This window comes from Gymnoscopelus microlampas, assembly GCF_963454915.1.
Source record: "Gymnoscopelus microlampas genome assembly, chromosome: 2".
Lineage (NCBI taxonomy): Eukaryota > Metazoa > Chordata > Actinopteri > Myctophiformes > Myctophidae > Gymnoscopelus > Gymnoscopelus microlampas.
Genome location: NC_139939.1, coordinates 35632140 through 35649767, shown reverse-complemented (window position 1 = coordinate 35649767; position 17628 = coordinate 35632140). Strand labels below are relative to the sequence as shown.

The 17628-nt window shown below is 40.2% G+C and overlaps 1 protein-coding gene across 1 annotated transcript; it reads left to right on the top strand.

Annotated features, from left to right (window-relative positions):
• Positions 1-1352: 1352 nt before the first annotated feature.
• ogal (O-GlcNAcase like) lies at positions 1353-17560 on the top strand. Its single transcript, XM_084046960.1, has 17 exons — positions 1353-1618; positions 2737-2788; positions 3472-3569; positions 4372-4502; positions 4847-5018; positions 5109-5207; positions 5835-5974; positions 7071-7215; positions 7487-7579; positions 8020-8288; positions 13370-13544; positions 14044-14129; positions 14380-14472; positions 15303-15388; positions 15617-15737; positions 15887-16016; positions 16120-17560. Exons 1-17 carry the CDS (start codon positions 1573-1575, stop codon positions 16254-16256), a joined length of 2073 nt encoding a protein of 690 aa, XP_083903086.1. The 5' UTR covers positions 1353-1572; the 3' UTR covers positions 16257-17560.
• Positions 17561-17628: the final 68 nt, after the last annotated feature.

Genomic DNA, 17628 nt, shown 5'->3' with positions numbered 1-17628 from the left:
ATATTGTGCACATCCAGTTGTCGCTGGTGCAGGACAGGATAAGCAACAGTTTAAAAATGAAAAATCTACAGCTTAGCTCCAGAAAAATATTGTTATGCAGCAAAAAGTACATCACAAGGGACAATAACATTTTGGCCAAACAAATTGGCCTTCCTCACCTTTCGAAGCTAAGCTGTTAGCTTAGATTTTTCCTTTTTTTTGCCAGTGCATAACAAGCACATTGAATGTTAATCTGAAAAAAACGATGACAATATAATGAAGGGTTGCGCACAAGAGCATTCATTCTTTCTTGGGAGAAATTGCCATGGGGGAAGCAACTTGAACAGAAAATTACATGATTGAATATTTTTAATTCACTTAAGGGACACAAGCTCCAGTCTCTCCAGTATTGTTAATGGTCATGGGGCTGAGGGTAGTTTAATGAGAAGGAGCCTGAAGAGGAGGACATGGATACTGGTACCTAATATGCCAATGGACTGAGCATGGTTCCATGTCTTGGAGGCCAGGCCAGTGAGGTCACTAGGAGTTCCTTTTTTAGTTGGCCCCCTCAACCTTCCACCTGTTAAAGTGCCTCCTTGAAAACCATACTGTGAAGGGCTTCAGAAGTGCTTGGTTAACCCCAAATCATTGTCAGGCCCCACTGCTGTAATAGGCCTCACTGTCAAGCTGCTACATAGCATTTATGGAGTTACATCCAGTCAACAGATGTCCATAGTGTACTGATATCGGCCTTGATCAACTCTACTCCAACTGAATGATTACAAGTATTATGCTTCCAGATCAGTGCTGGTTTCAGGTAGCCTGCATGCATGTCATTGTGAAACCATTTGTGACCAATATGATGTGGAAACCCCCTGATTGCATTTTGACCAGTTGAATTAAGTTTTATTCATCACAATAAAAAAGGACAAACAGCAAGAGTAGTCAAGCTTGTAACACACAAACACAGCCTATTTCTATTATTGTGTGGTAGGTTATACACAATAAACATAAAATAAGACCTATAACTGGGTCTGGGTAATACAAATTGGTAACAAAAAAAAACGAAACATTACATTTTGGATTGTTCTCTAAACATTTTCAGAACGTTAATTTGCAGTATTTTACCCTCTAGCAATTTGTTTTATTTGTCTGGTGGTTGAGTACGGTAAGCTGATAAAGCATTCCACCAAAGTCTTCTACCATTGAAGCCCTGATTATTATAACATTATTTGTCCAACAGATGGCAATATAGATGTCTCCAAGGAATGGTCACTGTCTCTTTAAGACGCTACCCGGTAGGAAGACACGCAAACAAGGCATGCACCTTCCACTGTAAACCAATAGTTCCTTTATTTCGTTCAATCGTTGTGTTTACAGGGAATAATATTGCGCATGTGCAGGCACGGGACGGTGCAATAAAGTGAACCTTAAATGAACACACTTGTAATGCAAACTGTATGACTTGTCCTGACATAATTCGGAGCCACTGTTATTTATGATCTGTGCTACAGTAGTAGTAGTCCATCAAATCAAAAGAGTCGAGGTTTAGAAATAAGTTAATAACGTGGAACCACCTCACCATTACTGACCATGCCGAACACGGGAACCAAGCGCTTCATCAGCGGAGTGGTGGAAGGTGAGTGACTGTCCTTGTGTCTCAGGTCACAACAGTTGGACTTTGGGTATCTGACGACACATTAATATTGTTATTCCATTTTTGCAAGACTAGGAGAACTTTTTTATTTTCAATAAATACATTTTTAATACATTGAACACATTTTTATAATTCAAACTGTGTGTATAATGTAGGCTAATAATAATATATTATATGAATGTAATTCACATTTTGTAACATTATGATTAACTCCATTGTTGGTTGTTTGTGTATAACGTTGCCTTTTTGTAAAACAAACATACCAGTACAGTAGACTTCGGGTGGGATCTGAAACAGGTGCAGTAGGATCCATTGCTGTTAATCACGCATTGCTGACCCACAATATTAATAACCTCTTCTGTTTGGAGGTTTGGGGTTCTGTGCAGCCTAAATGACTCATGCTGCATGGGTGTGAAGCCTCATTGCATTTAGTTATATTTTATTTTATTGTGTATGAATTACCACGGTATGCCTGTATGGGCCTGCCCTTGATATTGTAGTGATCTGAAAACATCAACATTATTTATATATCACATTTCTGCATTTTATAGTAGCCTATATGATACTAGGACATCTTAAGTTACAGGAATAAAGAACCTTGTGCACACAGCCTTATTAACTGCTAGGACAGTCAAACAGTTATCTTTCTTAATACTGCTGCTACTTGATTATTCCTCCTTTCTTATTTTCCTTGGTGTATATACATTATGTTAATTATCATTATTATTGTTATTAATGCTAGTGTCTGAGGAACAAGAACAAAAATAAGTGTACTCTTATGTACCTGTACACAAGTAACAATGTAACAATAAAGAAACCTTGAACCTTGATAAGGCTCAAAGTTAAGTAGGCTAATCAAAATATTTGGGAAAATAATAGTTAATTTGCATTGGTCAGTGCTATTCTGTCCTTCAAAGGCAAGGCAATGACCATTTTTTTGTATAAAATGTCTTGATCTCATGACAAATAATATGTTGTGTTGGACAGAAGACACATGACACATTGTTTTCACTTTCCAAACAATTACTGCTCTTTGAAGGTCAGCTCTGTCTATTGAGATATTAACATTGGGTTTATAATGCAACCTTTGTTTGATGCAGGTTTTTACGGGCGGCCATGGACTATGGAGCAAAGAACAGACCTTTTCAAGAGGTAATTGACGGGCAGTTATTAGCTAACAACTTCCCTCTAGTCTAAACTGAAATGAACAGTTACTGAAACTAACCCAGGCAGCAAGCTTTCAAATATCCCTCTTCTGCTCTCCAAAGTGGGTATCTCCTTCTGTCCTCTTGTAGAAGATCCCTCTGGGATCAAGGGACATATTGTCTGGCCTATCATTAACATTACAAGAAACCAAGACTAATGTACCGGTAAATACATTGGTCACAGCCATGATACCCAGAGGACAGGTTTAAGAGGATAATGCACTCTCATGAACGGATTAAAGGAAGTATCTCACTCTGACCCCTGTTACATTTGTCACCAATTGTAGAATAAACAACTCAAATAACACCCTGGGTATCTTATCTCCTCAATGACTTTATCAGCAGATTAAAGAAAAGAAAAAACACCCATCATTATTGGGTGTGACTGATTTGTAATTACTCATAAATATTATGAAACACCTGGCCAGGTATTATGTGAGTGAGGCTTGCAAATTGAAACACCTGAAGTAATATTATATTTACTGTATATATATATAAAACATAATTATATATATACACAATATATATATATATATACACACACACACACACATACACACATGTTTTGTAAGTCATATATATAGATACTTTTTTTGTTGATCTACTCCTTGCTGTTCTTAACGTTTCTAGGGAACAGAAGTGGGGTTTGAACACATACCTTTACGCTCCCAAGGATGACTACAAACATAGGATGTACTGGAGAGACTTGTACTTTGACGAGGAGGCAGGTGAGTCTCAACTCAGCCGGTGATGGATGGATGCCGCATAACTTGTCCACTTCCTTCAACTAAATGAAAGAAAAGGCCCGTCACAATTACTACATAATAGCCCGATCGCAATTATTTGAAATAATCACAATTACTTTTTTTGTTTTTTTTGTTTTAGTGTACAATTATTTAATGCTTGGCCTGTACATTATTTTCATTATTGGTATCTGGCATTGTCAGTCACAGTCATTTCTGTTTATATTTAAGTTACTTGTCATATCTGCCCTGCCCAATTTCATGATCGTGACCTAAGCAGAATACAAACTGTATGAATGAATGTAGGATTTACTATAGGAATAACCTTTGGCATATTCACATGGGGATACAAATACTTTGATCATGAAATGAAAATAACCATCCATGATGGCTGTTATTTAGATAACATGTTGTTTCGACAGATGCTACAGTAGCTTTCATGTTTACCTGGTATCCTAGTTACTTTGAAGAGCTAAATTGTTTTCCATTGCACTCCATGCCTATCTACCCTTCGTTTGTTGACCAGAGTTGTCATTTACACTGATCTCACACTTGTAGGTGATCTGGATCAGAGTGCCTGCTAAATGCCTATCCCGAGCGAGTGTAAACTGTGTGATTTACTGTACTCTGCTACACTTCCAGGCCTGTTTATTTAAACGATTTTAAACTCTCGTTAAATGTCTCTCAGGTATTAATCCATCTGGGCATGAATAATTAACTAGAGTATATGCATCTAGTCATTAAACTGTTTTTATATTTGTTTTGTTGTGCTTCATTGCTTTTCTAGAACAACTGAAGGCTCTGATATCAGCGGCCAAACAGTACAATGTAGAGTTTGTCTATGCCATCTCCCCTGGTCTGGACATCACCTTTTCTAATCCCAAAGAAGTTGCCGCACTCCAAAGAAAACTTGACCAGGTAAGATAAGATTTTTTTTAAATTTGTTTTGGACATTATGGTAGTAACTACAGAGACATAAAAATAATATACAAAAACAGCAACATAAGATAAGAACATGTCGTAAACATAAAGATAAGAATGCATCATGTGTAGTGTATACTGTTTAAAATATAGCTTGGGCTATAAAGCACAGGTGGAGTTCAGGTTTTGGGACAATTAAGATAAGAACTTCATCTGAACTTGATTCATCTTTATTGTTTTTCTGGGATTTGCCTTGGACACCACACCTTTACATATATGATCTGATATTTCATAATATGTGAATACAGACTGTGAATACAGACTCCCCTTTGCTCTTGCAGGTAAAGGAGTTTGGCTGCAGGTCTTTCTCTCTGCTTTTTGATGACATCGAGAGAGAGATGTGTTCCGCTGACAAGCAGGCCTTCAGCACATTTGCCCACGCCCAGGTGACCATCACTAACCAAGTGTACCTGCACCTGGGAGAACCAGAGATCTTCCTCTTCTGTCCCACCGGTACAAAAACCAAGGAAGTAGAACCACGTATAGACATTTTATGGTATTCTGAAATGACTGAATAATAGACATTTGTTATTGATCTTGCAGATTACTGTGCTGCGTTCTGTACTCCCAATGTGTGCCAGTCTTCCTACCTCCACACTGTAGGAGAGAACCTGCTACCTGGTGTAGACATCCTCTGGACTGGTAGGGACACAATGCATTTTTTTTTTTTTTTTTTTTTTGTAGAGAGACTGAAAACACGAAAAGAGTAGGAGAGTGACATGCATAAAATGGTCAGCACGGCCGGGAATTGAACTGGAGACTCATCAGTCATTAGAGGCCATGTGGTATGCGCCCTAACTAAGGCTATCGAGTCACCCCACACTGAATCATAGCCTGACCGTAAGTCAACAATCTGAATTGGTTGGTAACAAAATATTGGAACTCATTCTTAGTGTGTGACAGTTGCAGTAGAGTATACAATTTAAAGAAAGAGAAAGAAATCTTTGTCCCTTTTTGTATTTTGACATGAAGCCAGGCAGCAGGAAAGCTGAGAGGGACCCGGCATAGTGTTGCCTCTGGTAGGTTTTGAAATTACTGTAGGCCAGTAGGAATACATGTCCATCTAGACATGGTTAGTAGTAGTACTACTATTCGCACAACACAGAGTAAGGAAAGAAAAGATGTAAAGAGGGAATGTAAAACATCTTGCTTCAGAAAAATTAAATACAAATCTCCACTGTTTCTTGACAAACAGAATCTGTATGTCAAGTAACAGTGTGTGTATTAGTATTCCATGACTGTCACTGTTGGGTCATCTATGTTTTCCAGGTCCTAAGGTGGTGTCCCACCATATCTCAGTGGAGTCTATAGAGGAGGTATCATCTGTCCTGAAGAGGGCGCCAGTCATCTGGGACAATATCCATGCCAACGATTATGACCCACAGAGAGTCTACATGGGACCATTCAAGGTCAGTATCTGCCATCATCATTTATTTTATACCTACATGTATATTATGATGTTTATAGTGGAAATAGCATTGATATTTTTTTGTTAAAATAATTGTTCAATAGCTCTAGGATTTTAAATGCACTATGGCTTGTTTCCATTGGGGTCCTTTGTACTCAATTAATCGAAACATTTAATGACAGACAAATATATGGGGTGGCAGTGGCTCAGGGGTAGAGTGGTCGGTAGAGTGGCCGGATGGAAGCCGTGAGGTTTCCAGTTCGATCCCGGGCTCCCCCAGAGTTAGTGTCGAAGTGTCCTTGAGCAAGATGCTGAACCCCTAATTGCTCCCGATGAGCAGGTTGTTGCCTTGTATGGTTTCCTCTGCCATCGGTGTATGAATGTGTGTGTTAATGGGTGAATGTAATGCACAATCTATGTGAAGCGCTTTGGATAAAAGCGCTATATAAATGCACCATTTACCATTTATATACAATACTATGCAAAAACATCATATAAACGAGTAGAAATCGGAAATACAAATATGTACAGTGAACAGTTCGGGTGGGGGGTGCATCCACCTGTAAGTGCTCTTTTGAGTGGTTTTGATAAGGATTCACTCTATTATGACTGTTGGTAGGGCATTCCACATAGCAATGAGTACTATCAGAATATAGAGCTATTGAACATTTATTGTGAGTGTTTGTTCAGTAACAGGAGTCTCCATGTCTCTCAAGCTCTTTATTAAACAGAACATGCATTTGCAGGTCTGGATACCAATTGTATCCAATCAGGATAGAGAACTCACACAGGATAAAGATTAAACAAGTGGAATTGGAAGCGATGACACAAATAAATGAGCAGACAAAATTGGAACTGGAACACTGTCAAATTGTACTCTCTCCTGATTCGCTAGAATTTTGCAACCCACCTGAAAATGTATTTTCTGTTTATTAAAGAGCTGGAGAGACAGGGAGACCCCTGTTACTGAAAAGAACTAACCCTAACCCTAACCCACTCTATAGCAATGATTACTAAGCACCATACTTATTTTATGTTATTTATTTTATAGTATAGATTTTTGTATTGGGCTTAACTAATAACATTTCCTCCGCTAGGACCGACCCACAGAGCTGATCCCCAAACTGAGTGGTATTCTTACCAATCCAAACTGTGAATTTTACCCCAACTTTGTGGCCATCCACACCTTAGCTACCTGGTGCAAGTCCTGGGCTGATGGCGGGCAGAGGGACATAGAGATGAGTGAGTGTCATTTATTTAAAGTTTCTTTTGCACCTTTTTGGTACCCTTTTGATTGTACTTGTAGCAGTGTGTTTAGCCACCAAATTGTATAGTTTCATTTGGTTTTAGGGTTATCGTTTCTTACTTACTCTTTCATTGTGCTCTAAAAGAAAGAAGAATTTCTGCATTGAACACACAGCAACTCACCACCATACACACGCCACTCCCTATTCTGCAATTCATCAAGCTATTGCCTGCTTAAACACTGTTTGTAACCTGCCACCATCTCCAGGTGAAGAGGAGCAGGACTACAGCCCCCAGAAGGCACTGCGTCTGGCCCTCACAGACTGGCTGCAGGAGTTCCTCATCACAGACCAGCCTGGAGGTACCTGTGTCCTCCTTCCCTTAAACCCTAAAGCCTGAGTTATACTTAGTTGTGCGCAGGTGTTGTGCACTGAAAATAGCCGATATATGAGTTCACAACGTGTCGCAGTGTGACGCGTTGTAGATCGGGTATATATTCAGTGAGCGACACCAAGTATAAATCAATCATAACCCTGCCCTGATTTTCCTTTCCTGTTCCTTTTAGAGTCAAATGAATAGGATCTTGTCTTTATACTCCTTGCTGTTGGTTACTAGTGATCTAGGAACTGAATGAAGCATAGCGTTAGTTCATGCAGGACACGCAAGTCGTGCACGCCAAAGCTGTAACCAGCGGTCAGTCAGCTGATGTGAACATCATTAATCATAATTATGACCCATCACCCATGATAAAAGAATCAGATAAATATCTGAAATGTAAAAAGGTTAATCCTCTCCTTTCAGGCCCTCGTCATCCGCCAGCTCGCCCGAAGAAAGAGTGTTCTGATGAGGAGCCCATGCAGACGGACGGGGGAGAACTCGCTTACGTTCCGGGTCCTGGTGAGAACCCTCTGTTCACGGCCGAACCGCTGACCCTGGACGACCTGAACCTGCTGTCAGAACTGTTCTATCTGCCATATGAATACGGGCCCACCGCCAGAACCATGCTGCACGAACTGGACTGGCTCAAGAGCCACAGTGGAGTGGTGAATACAGCAACCGTGACTGACAAGGTATCACAAATTCGGTGTTTCAGCTGGTACAGATGTTCTGTTCTTTTTAGCGGCGCTGGCGCCGCTCTATACATAGTATAGAGCGGTCCTGCTCTATACCTGGCTTTTCCGTCAACGTTCTGATTGGTCAGGTCTGTCAACGTTCTGATTGGTCAGGCCCGCCAAGTTTCTGATTGGTCAGGTCCGTCAACGTTCTGATTGGTCAGGCCCGTCAAGGTTCTGATTGGTCAGGTCCGTCAACGTTCTGATTGGTCAGGCCCGTCGAGGTTCTGATTGGTCAGGTCCGTCAAGGTTCTGATTGGTCAGGCCCGTCAACGTTCTGATTGATCAGACCCGTCAACGCTCTGATTGGTCAGACCCGTCAACAAAGTGATTGGTCAAGCTTCACATGACACGTGTGTTTATAAACACATTATAAACACATATCGATGACAAAATGTATCAAAGGCGCCGCTACCTTCACACAGGGTGTGATTTATTTCTTTCTGTTTTTGATTGATTGGTGTTTTTATTGACAAAAATGCATATACATGACCATATAAAATATTTGTACATACCATATCTTGTCAGAAGTAGAAGAGAGCTTATTTCCATTGTTGTCCTCAGAGAAGGCTTTTTTTTTTTACTGTGATGGCTAAATAATGACTCTTGGTCGGATGCCATCCAAGTACATACTGTACTAAAAGGTTAAACTGCCCCTTTTCCATGTTATCGTGTCCCATCGTAATAACATCCCCCTCCTCTCTCAAATTAAAGGACAATATGACAATATGTAATTGTCTTAACATGTTTCTGGCTTAATTTTTAGACATAGTTTTTGTTTACATTTTGTCCAAGTCATTCAAACATTATTGTTATCTTGTCAATCTTTTCTCCAGGAACATTTTTTTTTTATCTATTCATGCTTTAATTAAAATGCATTAAAACACAACAATAACATAACGTTGACAACAAATGAGCACAGTTATATTTAGCTTGTTGGATTACCTATCTCCAACAAGTTTCAAGTTGATGTTCATACCGAACTGAAATGAACTGAATCCGATGCCTTCTTCAAAAATCTTTTAAAAAGGCTTCAAGGTAAAGGATCACTTTATTGAGAAATAACAACGTTTTAAGCCCTGTATACTCCCTTTCTACCAGCGGCAGTCATGCTCCGCCTCTCATCAATTTGACCAACTCGAACCCCCCTAATGGACACACTAGTGTTTTTTCAGAATCCTTAGTTGTTTGAAACTCTCGTCTCACTATTTTCAGAGGGAAGATTTTATTCATGTGTGGACACGCTGGTGTCTCTTCAGATTACCTAAAATAGTGAAACTCGTGTCACAATGTTTACAGTAGAAAGGTTTTTCTCCAGTGTGGATACGCTGGTGTATCCTCAAAGTGCTTAAGTCACTGAAACATTTCTCACATTGTTTGCAGTGGAAAGGTTTTTGTCCAGTGTGGACACGCTGGTGTCTTTTAAGAGCACCTAACTGACTGAAACTCTTGTCACACTGTTTACAGTGGAAAGGATTTTCTCCAGTGTGGATACGCTGGTGCGTTTTCAGGTAATCTAACTCACTGAAACTCTTGTCACACTGTTTACAGTGGAAAGGCTTTTCTCCAGTGTGGATACGCTGGTGTCTCTTCAGGTGACCTAACTGATTGAAACTCTTCCCACACTGTTTACAGTGAAAGGGCTTTTCTCCAGTGTGGATACGCTTGTGCGTCTTCAGATGACTTAACTGACTGAAACTCTTCTCACACTGTTTACAGTGGAAAGGCTTTTCTCCAGTGTGGATACGATTGTGCTTCTTCAGGTAACCTAACTGATTGAAACTCTCGTCACACTGTTTGCAGTGGAAAGGCTTTTCTCCAGTGTGGATATGCAGGTGTCTCTTCAGAATACCTAAGGCACTGAAACTCTTGTCACACTGTTTGCAGTGGAAAGGCTTTTCTCCAGTGTGGATATGCAGGTGTCTCTTCAGAATACCTAAGGCACTGAAACTCTTGTCACACTGTTTACAGTGGAAAGGCTTTTCTCCAGTGTGGCTATGAAAGTAATCAGATCTATCTTTACTTCTCATGGCTGAGTTAAAGACTTGGTAAGATCTTGATTCGTCAGTTCCATCTCCTTTTCTCTGGTTGGTTATAGAGCTGGCAATTTGAACGGCCGTTGGTTCTTCATTACAGCTGCTGCAATTCTTGGACTGTGATGTGGATGGAAATATTTGTTCTCTTTCGGCTTGGAGATTTGTCCTCATCTTCTCTTCGCTCACTTGTCTCTCTCCTCTTCTCGGGCTGTCTCAGTATATATTCTTGACTACACTATGTGTCATGGTCACAGACAAATTTGAAGTCTATTGGCTTTTATGGGGCAGGAAATTTGCCCTCATATAGTCTCTCTCAAACTCCTCAGTTTTGAACTTAGTTATCCATCTACTTTATCCCCATCTTGTTTTACGCAGATCGGCCCAATAGATTATGTTTGAAGTAACAATTTCTCTTTGATGTACTGTTCTTATATAGGATTAGCAGATTTCTGGTCTGATGTCACACACAACACAAACTGTTGCCAAGCATTACAAACTGCTGATTTGCGCAGGCGTCATTGCAATTAATTAATTTGTCATTGTATATTTGGAGGTTGGACATCTTGGAGGTGGATTTGTGATGTGAGTGTTTGGGAAAACGTTGTCGACGGGACTCATCTATCCAGAAATGTGCAAAATCTCGTTGAGCATTCTGTGTGACCTATCGGTTGTCCAGAACCACTGTGCGACAATAGAACTCCATGTATGGATATTCCTGAAGAATGCACATTATCTCTGTGTGAACCAGACACTGACGTCATATTGATGTCATCAGGGATCCCCTTATATGGAAATAGAATTACTTATACAGAGGAAGAGATCTCCATATATGGACATGAAAGGCAGGTTCAAACAGTCAACAGGTTCAAAAGGGTACAGGGTGTATTTCATTATCAGACGGGAATACGTTCCCAACAGGCATCGTTCCCTGCGGGCATCGATCGGCCTTTTGTATACAAATAATTTGTACTGTGGCACTGGTTTAAATCTCGGCCAGACATGTTAATGCCACTGACGGTGTGTCCGTGTTTCTCTGTCTGTCTGTCTGTCTGTCTGTGTGTACAGCTAATCTCGCACACTGCTGGACCAATCTTGAGCAAACTGGCTTGGTCTTGTGCTTCTTCTCGGTTATCGCCCCGGTTGCAACCCTTTAAGGCCATACATGGGCAACTGGCGGCACCGGGGGCCACATGCGGCCCCCACCTTCACTTAATGCAGGCCGCAGGTTATTATCGGAATACTGATATATTATTGATTTCAGCTGTTACAATTCCAAACATAAAACATGACCCGCTTTAATTACTTCAGTCTATATTAGTAGCTTAATGACTAGTATAAAAATGCTATAGTCATTTTTATGTCAATGTATTTGTATTTAAGTTAACATTAGTATAACTAAATGCATTTGAAATTAAATAAAAATGTTACTTTTCAGGATTCCAATTCAAAAATACAAAGAAAATAATCAGGATTCCAATTCATAAATAGCAAAAATAGCAGATCTAGAAGCTCAAAACGTGTCACACTGCAACGCGTTTTGAGCTTGTAGATCGGCTATTTTTGCTACTTTTGTGTGACATAGAATGGCCTGACAGTATATGCAATGTGGCCCCCTGGAGTGAGTGTGGAAATATAGTGGCCCTCTCCATCATCAAAGTTGCCCACCCCTGGTTTAGATCCTGACAGGATCTTCATTGGGTCAGTTTAAAATGCACACCTGTTCAGTCATTTTTAAGCCCTTGTCCCCCAAATTGTGCACCTCGCCCACTGTGTGCCACCCCCACAAACAGCAGGTGAGCCTCATCACCCTTGAGGAACTGGGTGTTTGACAAGCCAGAATATACAATGTACAAATTACAAAATACACAATACAATTTAAAACTTTTTTCCTTTTTCTTTTTTCCTGTTTCTTTTACCAGAGTAATGGCCTATCTAGGTTTATGGGTTGTCATCTGACTGCAACATTTTCTGTAACTACCAAATTCCATATTCATGTCAATACTGTACCACATGGCAAAGCATAAATAAAGTATGCACCAGATACACAAATTATACATATATAAAGGGCAACTCTAAGTGAGCCAGAATGCAGATCCACAGAAGCAACATTCCCCAGAGAATATTTTCAACTGCAGAAGGATGGATTTACTTAAACAAGACACCAGGGTACTTCTTCAGTGACAAACATAATCGTGATAAAACTAAACCTAAAAAGAGGGGCTATCACAGAAAATGTCTCATTTCATTTTTTTGATTCAAACATTTTGGAAACATATACTGTAGTGTAGTTTGTAGTGTGTGTGTATATAATAACTTTCTCTCCTAAGTAATAGGTTGTCTATGTAGCCTCCCATCTTGGAGTCTTAACATGCTCTATACCTCAAAGAGGAGACACTGTGCTGCTCTTCTGCGAAATCCACAGCTACTGGGCTGCGTTGATCCTTCCTGCGTATGTTGCTTCTGTGTTCTGCAATTATGGTGTTGAGAGATCTAGTCATCTTCCCTATGTAGGCGAGACCACAGGGGCATACAATTTGATACATTCAATTATTTTGGTTACGCAAAATAAAACCTCCTATTTTCATCTTCCCTGTCTGTGAGTGATTATATGTAGTGCACTTTGTTGTGAAGTTGCACTGTGTACAGGAACCACAACAATCGTTACTATCAGGAACATCTAAGAAAGTACTGTTATGGTATTTCTATACCATACGGTGATCTGCAAGATACATATTGTACCCTGTGTATGTATTTGAGTAAATACACACACATGTTTTGTTGGTCCGACTAGTAGACGGTACCTTTTGTTACTGGAGGTAAATCTGATTCCACCATCATATTTCTTATATTATTCTTCAGAAATCTATGCTATGCTTTGGAAAATGGTAGCGAGTAATGTCAGGTGTACCATGCGTTGTAGTCAGTGGCCTGAACATTCCGTTGATATAAGTTCTTAACTCATACTTTGTCTTTCATACCTTTCAATGCTTGTTGTTTTCCCAGACGGCCGAATGGCATTCCAGAGCCCAGCAGTTTGACAATATGTGTGAAGCGGTGGTTCAGATGTTCAACCGTCTGTGCAACGCCCCCAACCGCCGCATCCTCTATGACCTCTACGACTACATCTGTGACATTAAGAGTGGTGTGGGCCTGGCACGAGCCTATGTCAAAACCTTGGGTAAGAAAAACAGGACCTGTGGGAGGATGGGATCTGGACCCTGGCTTGCCTATGGCTCTTTTTGACTACAAGAACTAAGTGAACCTTGCCGTGATTCTGTGTTTCTTTCCATATACTACGGCTTGGTTTCACATAAGGTTCTCAGAACCTAATTTGGCCGCTGCTTAGGAGATAGTACTGACCTGGAGTTGTCAGAACTAGCGAAAGAATAGCAAAAATAGCTGATCAAAAGCTCACAGTGCGTCACATCTTATTATTATTATTAAGTATCTCCCTGGTTCTGGTTATAATGGAATCATAAACGACAACAAAAACATCACAGATCTTCACAGGTTCTGGAAAGTTTCAGGTTATGGAAAGTTCTGGGTTATTCTTTTTAGTCAAAAAGAGCCTTAAGGGTTAGCCCTGTTGTTGGGATGTGATAAGGGCCAGGGTTAGGTTAAGGATTTGGGAGGTTATACTTGGCCATATTAAGTTATAGTGTGTTTTCTGTCCACAGGGGGGCGTGATCGACCCTCAGCCCAGTTGATGAATGATGATCCCGAACCATGGGGCTTCAGAGGAGGCCTGTCTGGAGAGATCCAGGTAATATGCACCCTGAACATTTTATCGTGAGAGAGACTGCAGCACATTAGAGCACAAGTCATGTGTTGATCTCCACTATGAGCAATGTGTATTTTCTGTGCTTTTGTTGAAGTTACTGAAACCCTTGTCTGCTACTTATATCAGTGTCAACTGTACACCCTAACCATTTATGTCCTATTTCAAAAATAGCAATGCATAGCAACGCATCGTGATACGTTCTGAGCTTGTAGATCTGCTATTTACAATATAGAGGATGCTACCTTGCCATGGAAACAGGGACTTATTCCGATACCCTCCGATGACAGCTGTGTACTCCATACGTCCATACTGCCCAGAGGACAAGGTAACACATCCTCACACTTTTGATTTGTTGCAGTGCTTTGTTGAATACTCAATTCTGATTGGTCAATCATGGATGCTGTATGTCTTATTTATCAATAAGAGACCACTAGTTTGCTTCTGTCTGATTGCATTGGAAGAGTGCGGAAGTACGGACTAGCCAACACCAACTAGGGACTGTATCGCTGCCCTCCACACCTTCCTGTCTAGAAAGGAAGGAAGGAAGGAAACGTTGATCAATATTTCCTGTCATTCATAAGTAGCCATGCAATAAGCAGGGTAATGTACAGTGATTGATGAGCATTATTGGAAAATGAACCCTAACAGGGTGATGTAGAATCCACTCTAAGCGGCTAACACACATTATCCCTTAAATATTGTCGCTGTCAGGCGGAAACCTTGTATGTCCAAAACCGTTACTTTTCAGGAAATGGAAAAAAGAACATGTGTTCCAATAGATCCAATGTGGTTATTATTTAGTGACAAGCTCTTATTCATACTTTTCATTGGTTAAATATTTATTAAACCCACAGACACACTTAACACTTAATTTGTATTTTCTAAAATAGCTAAAGCTGATCTACAAGCTCACAACACATTGCTTCGCAACACGTCGTGAGCTTGTAGAACGGTTAATTTCAATACATGTGACAAAGTGGGGCATTAATTTACGAAAAAACATAAGTTGAATTATGGAGATAAAAGGTTTCTGCTCAACAGCTACGATATACAGTATTACTTATATATAATATATATATAATATTTTGCAAGACAATCAGAATTGGCTTTATGAGCTGTGTGAAGCACCAACACAGTTTCACACTACCGTCCTAGGTCGACATACAGAGGATTTTCAGTGACATGCGGAGAGAGGAAGGCAAAGTCACCATGACAACACAACATTCACTTATTAGTGACAGGTAGGAGAGAGTGTGCATGCCTGCGTGTGTATTCCCTCTCTTACATCCTTCTCTCATATTCTACTATCCCACCCTAATTAATACCTCATTAATATTCATGTTTTTACCCCCTACTACCTACCCTACGACTGTATCCCTTATCATGCTGTTACTGCTACCCTGCCACAATATGCTCCTTCTCTTATTTATATTACCTCCATCCTAACTGTCCTTGTCCTTTCACTCCAGCCTGGCAGTAAGTGATCTGCCTCCATCTCCTCAGTGTGCTCTTGTCCTGGAGGATGAGATGGGTCTGTGTGGTTATGCCCTGGGATTCACTGAGGTCAAACTAGCTGCAGCCAAGTTTCAGGTAAGAATCGGTACCAGATGTTAATCGAGACAATTTAGCTAACGTTGTAAGATGCAACATCGCACAATAATGCACAGCAGGGTGACATGGTAGTTAGAAAGACCAGCTCATGCTGTCTGTTCTTCCCTCCATTCCTCCTACCTCTCTAGAGGTTCCTGTGTGATTCTGTGCTGGAGGACTTCCCCTCACTGATCACCATGCAACTTCTACCACGGGTCATTGACCCAACCCCTGCCAAGCGGATGATTGGCAGCTTGCTCTCATCCATCAAGACCACTGGTGAGTGTAGTTATGAGATTGTGCTCTGTAAAGGTCTCCAACTATAGAATGAAAGGATGTAAATTCGGTCCGATTTAAAAACATAACATCTTCTCACATCCAGGTTCCAAAGGAGCTTTCTGTGAGTTGAGGCAGAGTGACCGCAGGATGCTGGATTTCTACAATAAACTAGTCTCATTCAAAGCCATCAAAATGGCCACATTGCCTCAAGAAACCATCATAATGGGAATAAGTCTGTGAACAAACATCACCTCAAAGATCAGTAAGGCCCAATGCCAATTTCTAGCAGCAGTGAGCCACTTGGAACACCCTTGCAGCACCGGATCTGTCCCCGCTCACACAATACCGGGGATAGATTGTTTATGTACCGTTTGTTGTTTAGTTGTCTATCCATCTACAACGGCTACTTTAGTGTTTGCTGCATCCATACAGCATTGCATTTGTCCATTTCAAGTTGTGTCGAGTGTGTCTAGTCCATGTCCAGCGAGCCAGCACCTGCACCCGGCAAAAGACCACACAGACACTTGATTCTCGTCTCTAGTTTAGTCTCAGTTTATACATTTTAGGCATTACATATGCCATGCAGTTGCTCAATCTTGATTAATTGTATACATACTGTACAACTGCTTGTCTAAATCTCCAACCAATCTGAGCACGCTCCGATTGGTTGAACGCTGTGTCCTAGCGTCAAAGTTGAGGTTTTCTCAACTTGCTAGGCTTTTTGCTGATGAGTATCCTCCAAAAGAAAACGTTGCATTGAAACTCAATGCACAATCAGAACATGCCAGCGTTGTGACTTGTGGCGTTGCTGGTATGAATTCAGCATTATGGAGGACATTGGTATTGGGCCTAACTATATTTTGTATTTTAAAAGGTCATGCATCATCATGACTAGGGGCCATATTGAACACTGCTCTTCGTCTTTGTGGTTCAGTATTGCCCTCCGGTCTTACATCTTATCTGTTAAATAAGGGAACATGGATGTGAATAATTCAAGTAATTTTATAGTGGAAAATCAAAATATCCCCACAGTCAGATTTCTTTATATTTTATTTTTGTTATATTTGTATTAGTTTATGTGAGATAAAATTATAGATTGTTTAAACATTTTACAGGTCTTCGGTTCACCCTCCAGCCCCAGCCTATGTGTCCCTTAGCAAGACACTTAACCCCTAACTGCTCCCCGAGTACAGTATTAATGGTTACTTTGGATGGGTAAATGTAGAGGACAAATTTCAAGTATGTGCTTGCTTATAAATACAGTGGGAACAATTTAATAATTTATAAGATTCTCACTAAACCACCACAGGTAAATTAGTATTTGTGGAAACTATTGATGATTGACTATTCATGTTGTGGAGAATTAAGTTGTAAATTGTATAAATGGTAAAGGGATTATTTTTACACTGCATGACAAATGCCTTAATACATTTAAGTGTATCTAATGTGGCTAAATAAAATGGTTGATGACACATTACAGTGTTCAGCATCTTATGTTAACTGATAAATTCATGTTCAATAATATATTTTAAGTGTTGTCAACATTCTGTTGAAAATGTTTGTCCAGTGACAGTTGATGAAAGGGTTGTTTTCAGAAACTGAAATTATAGAG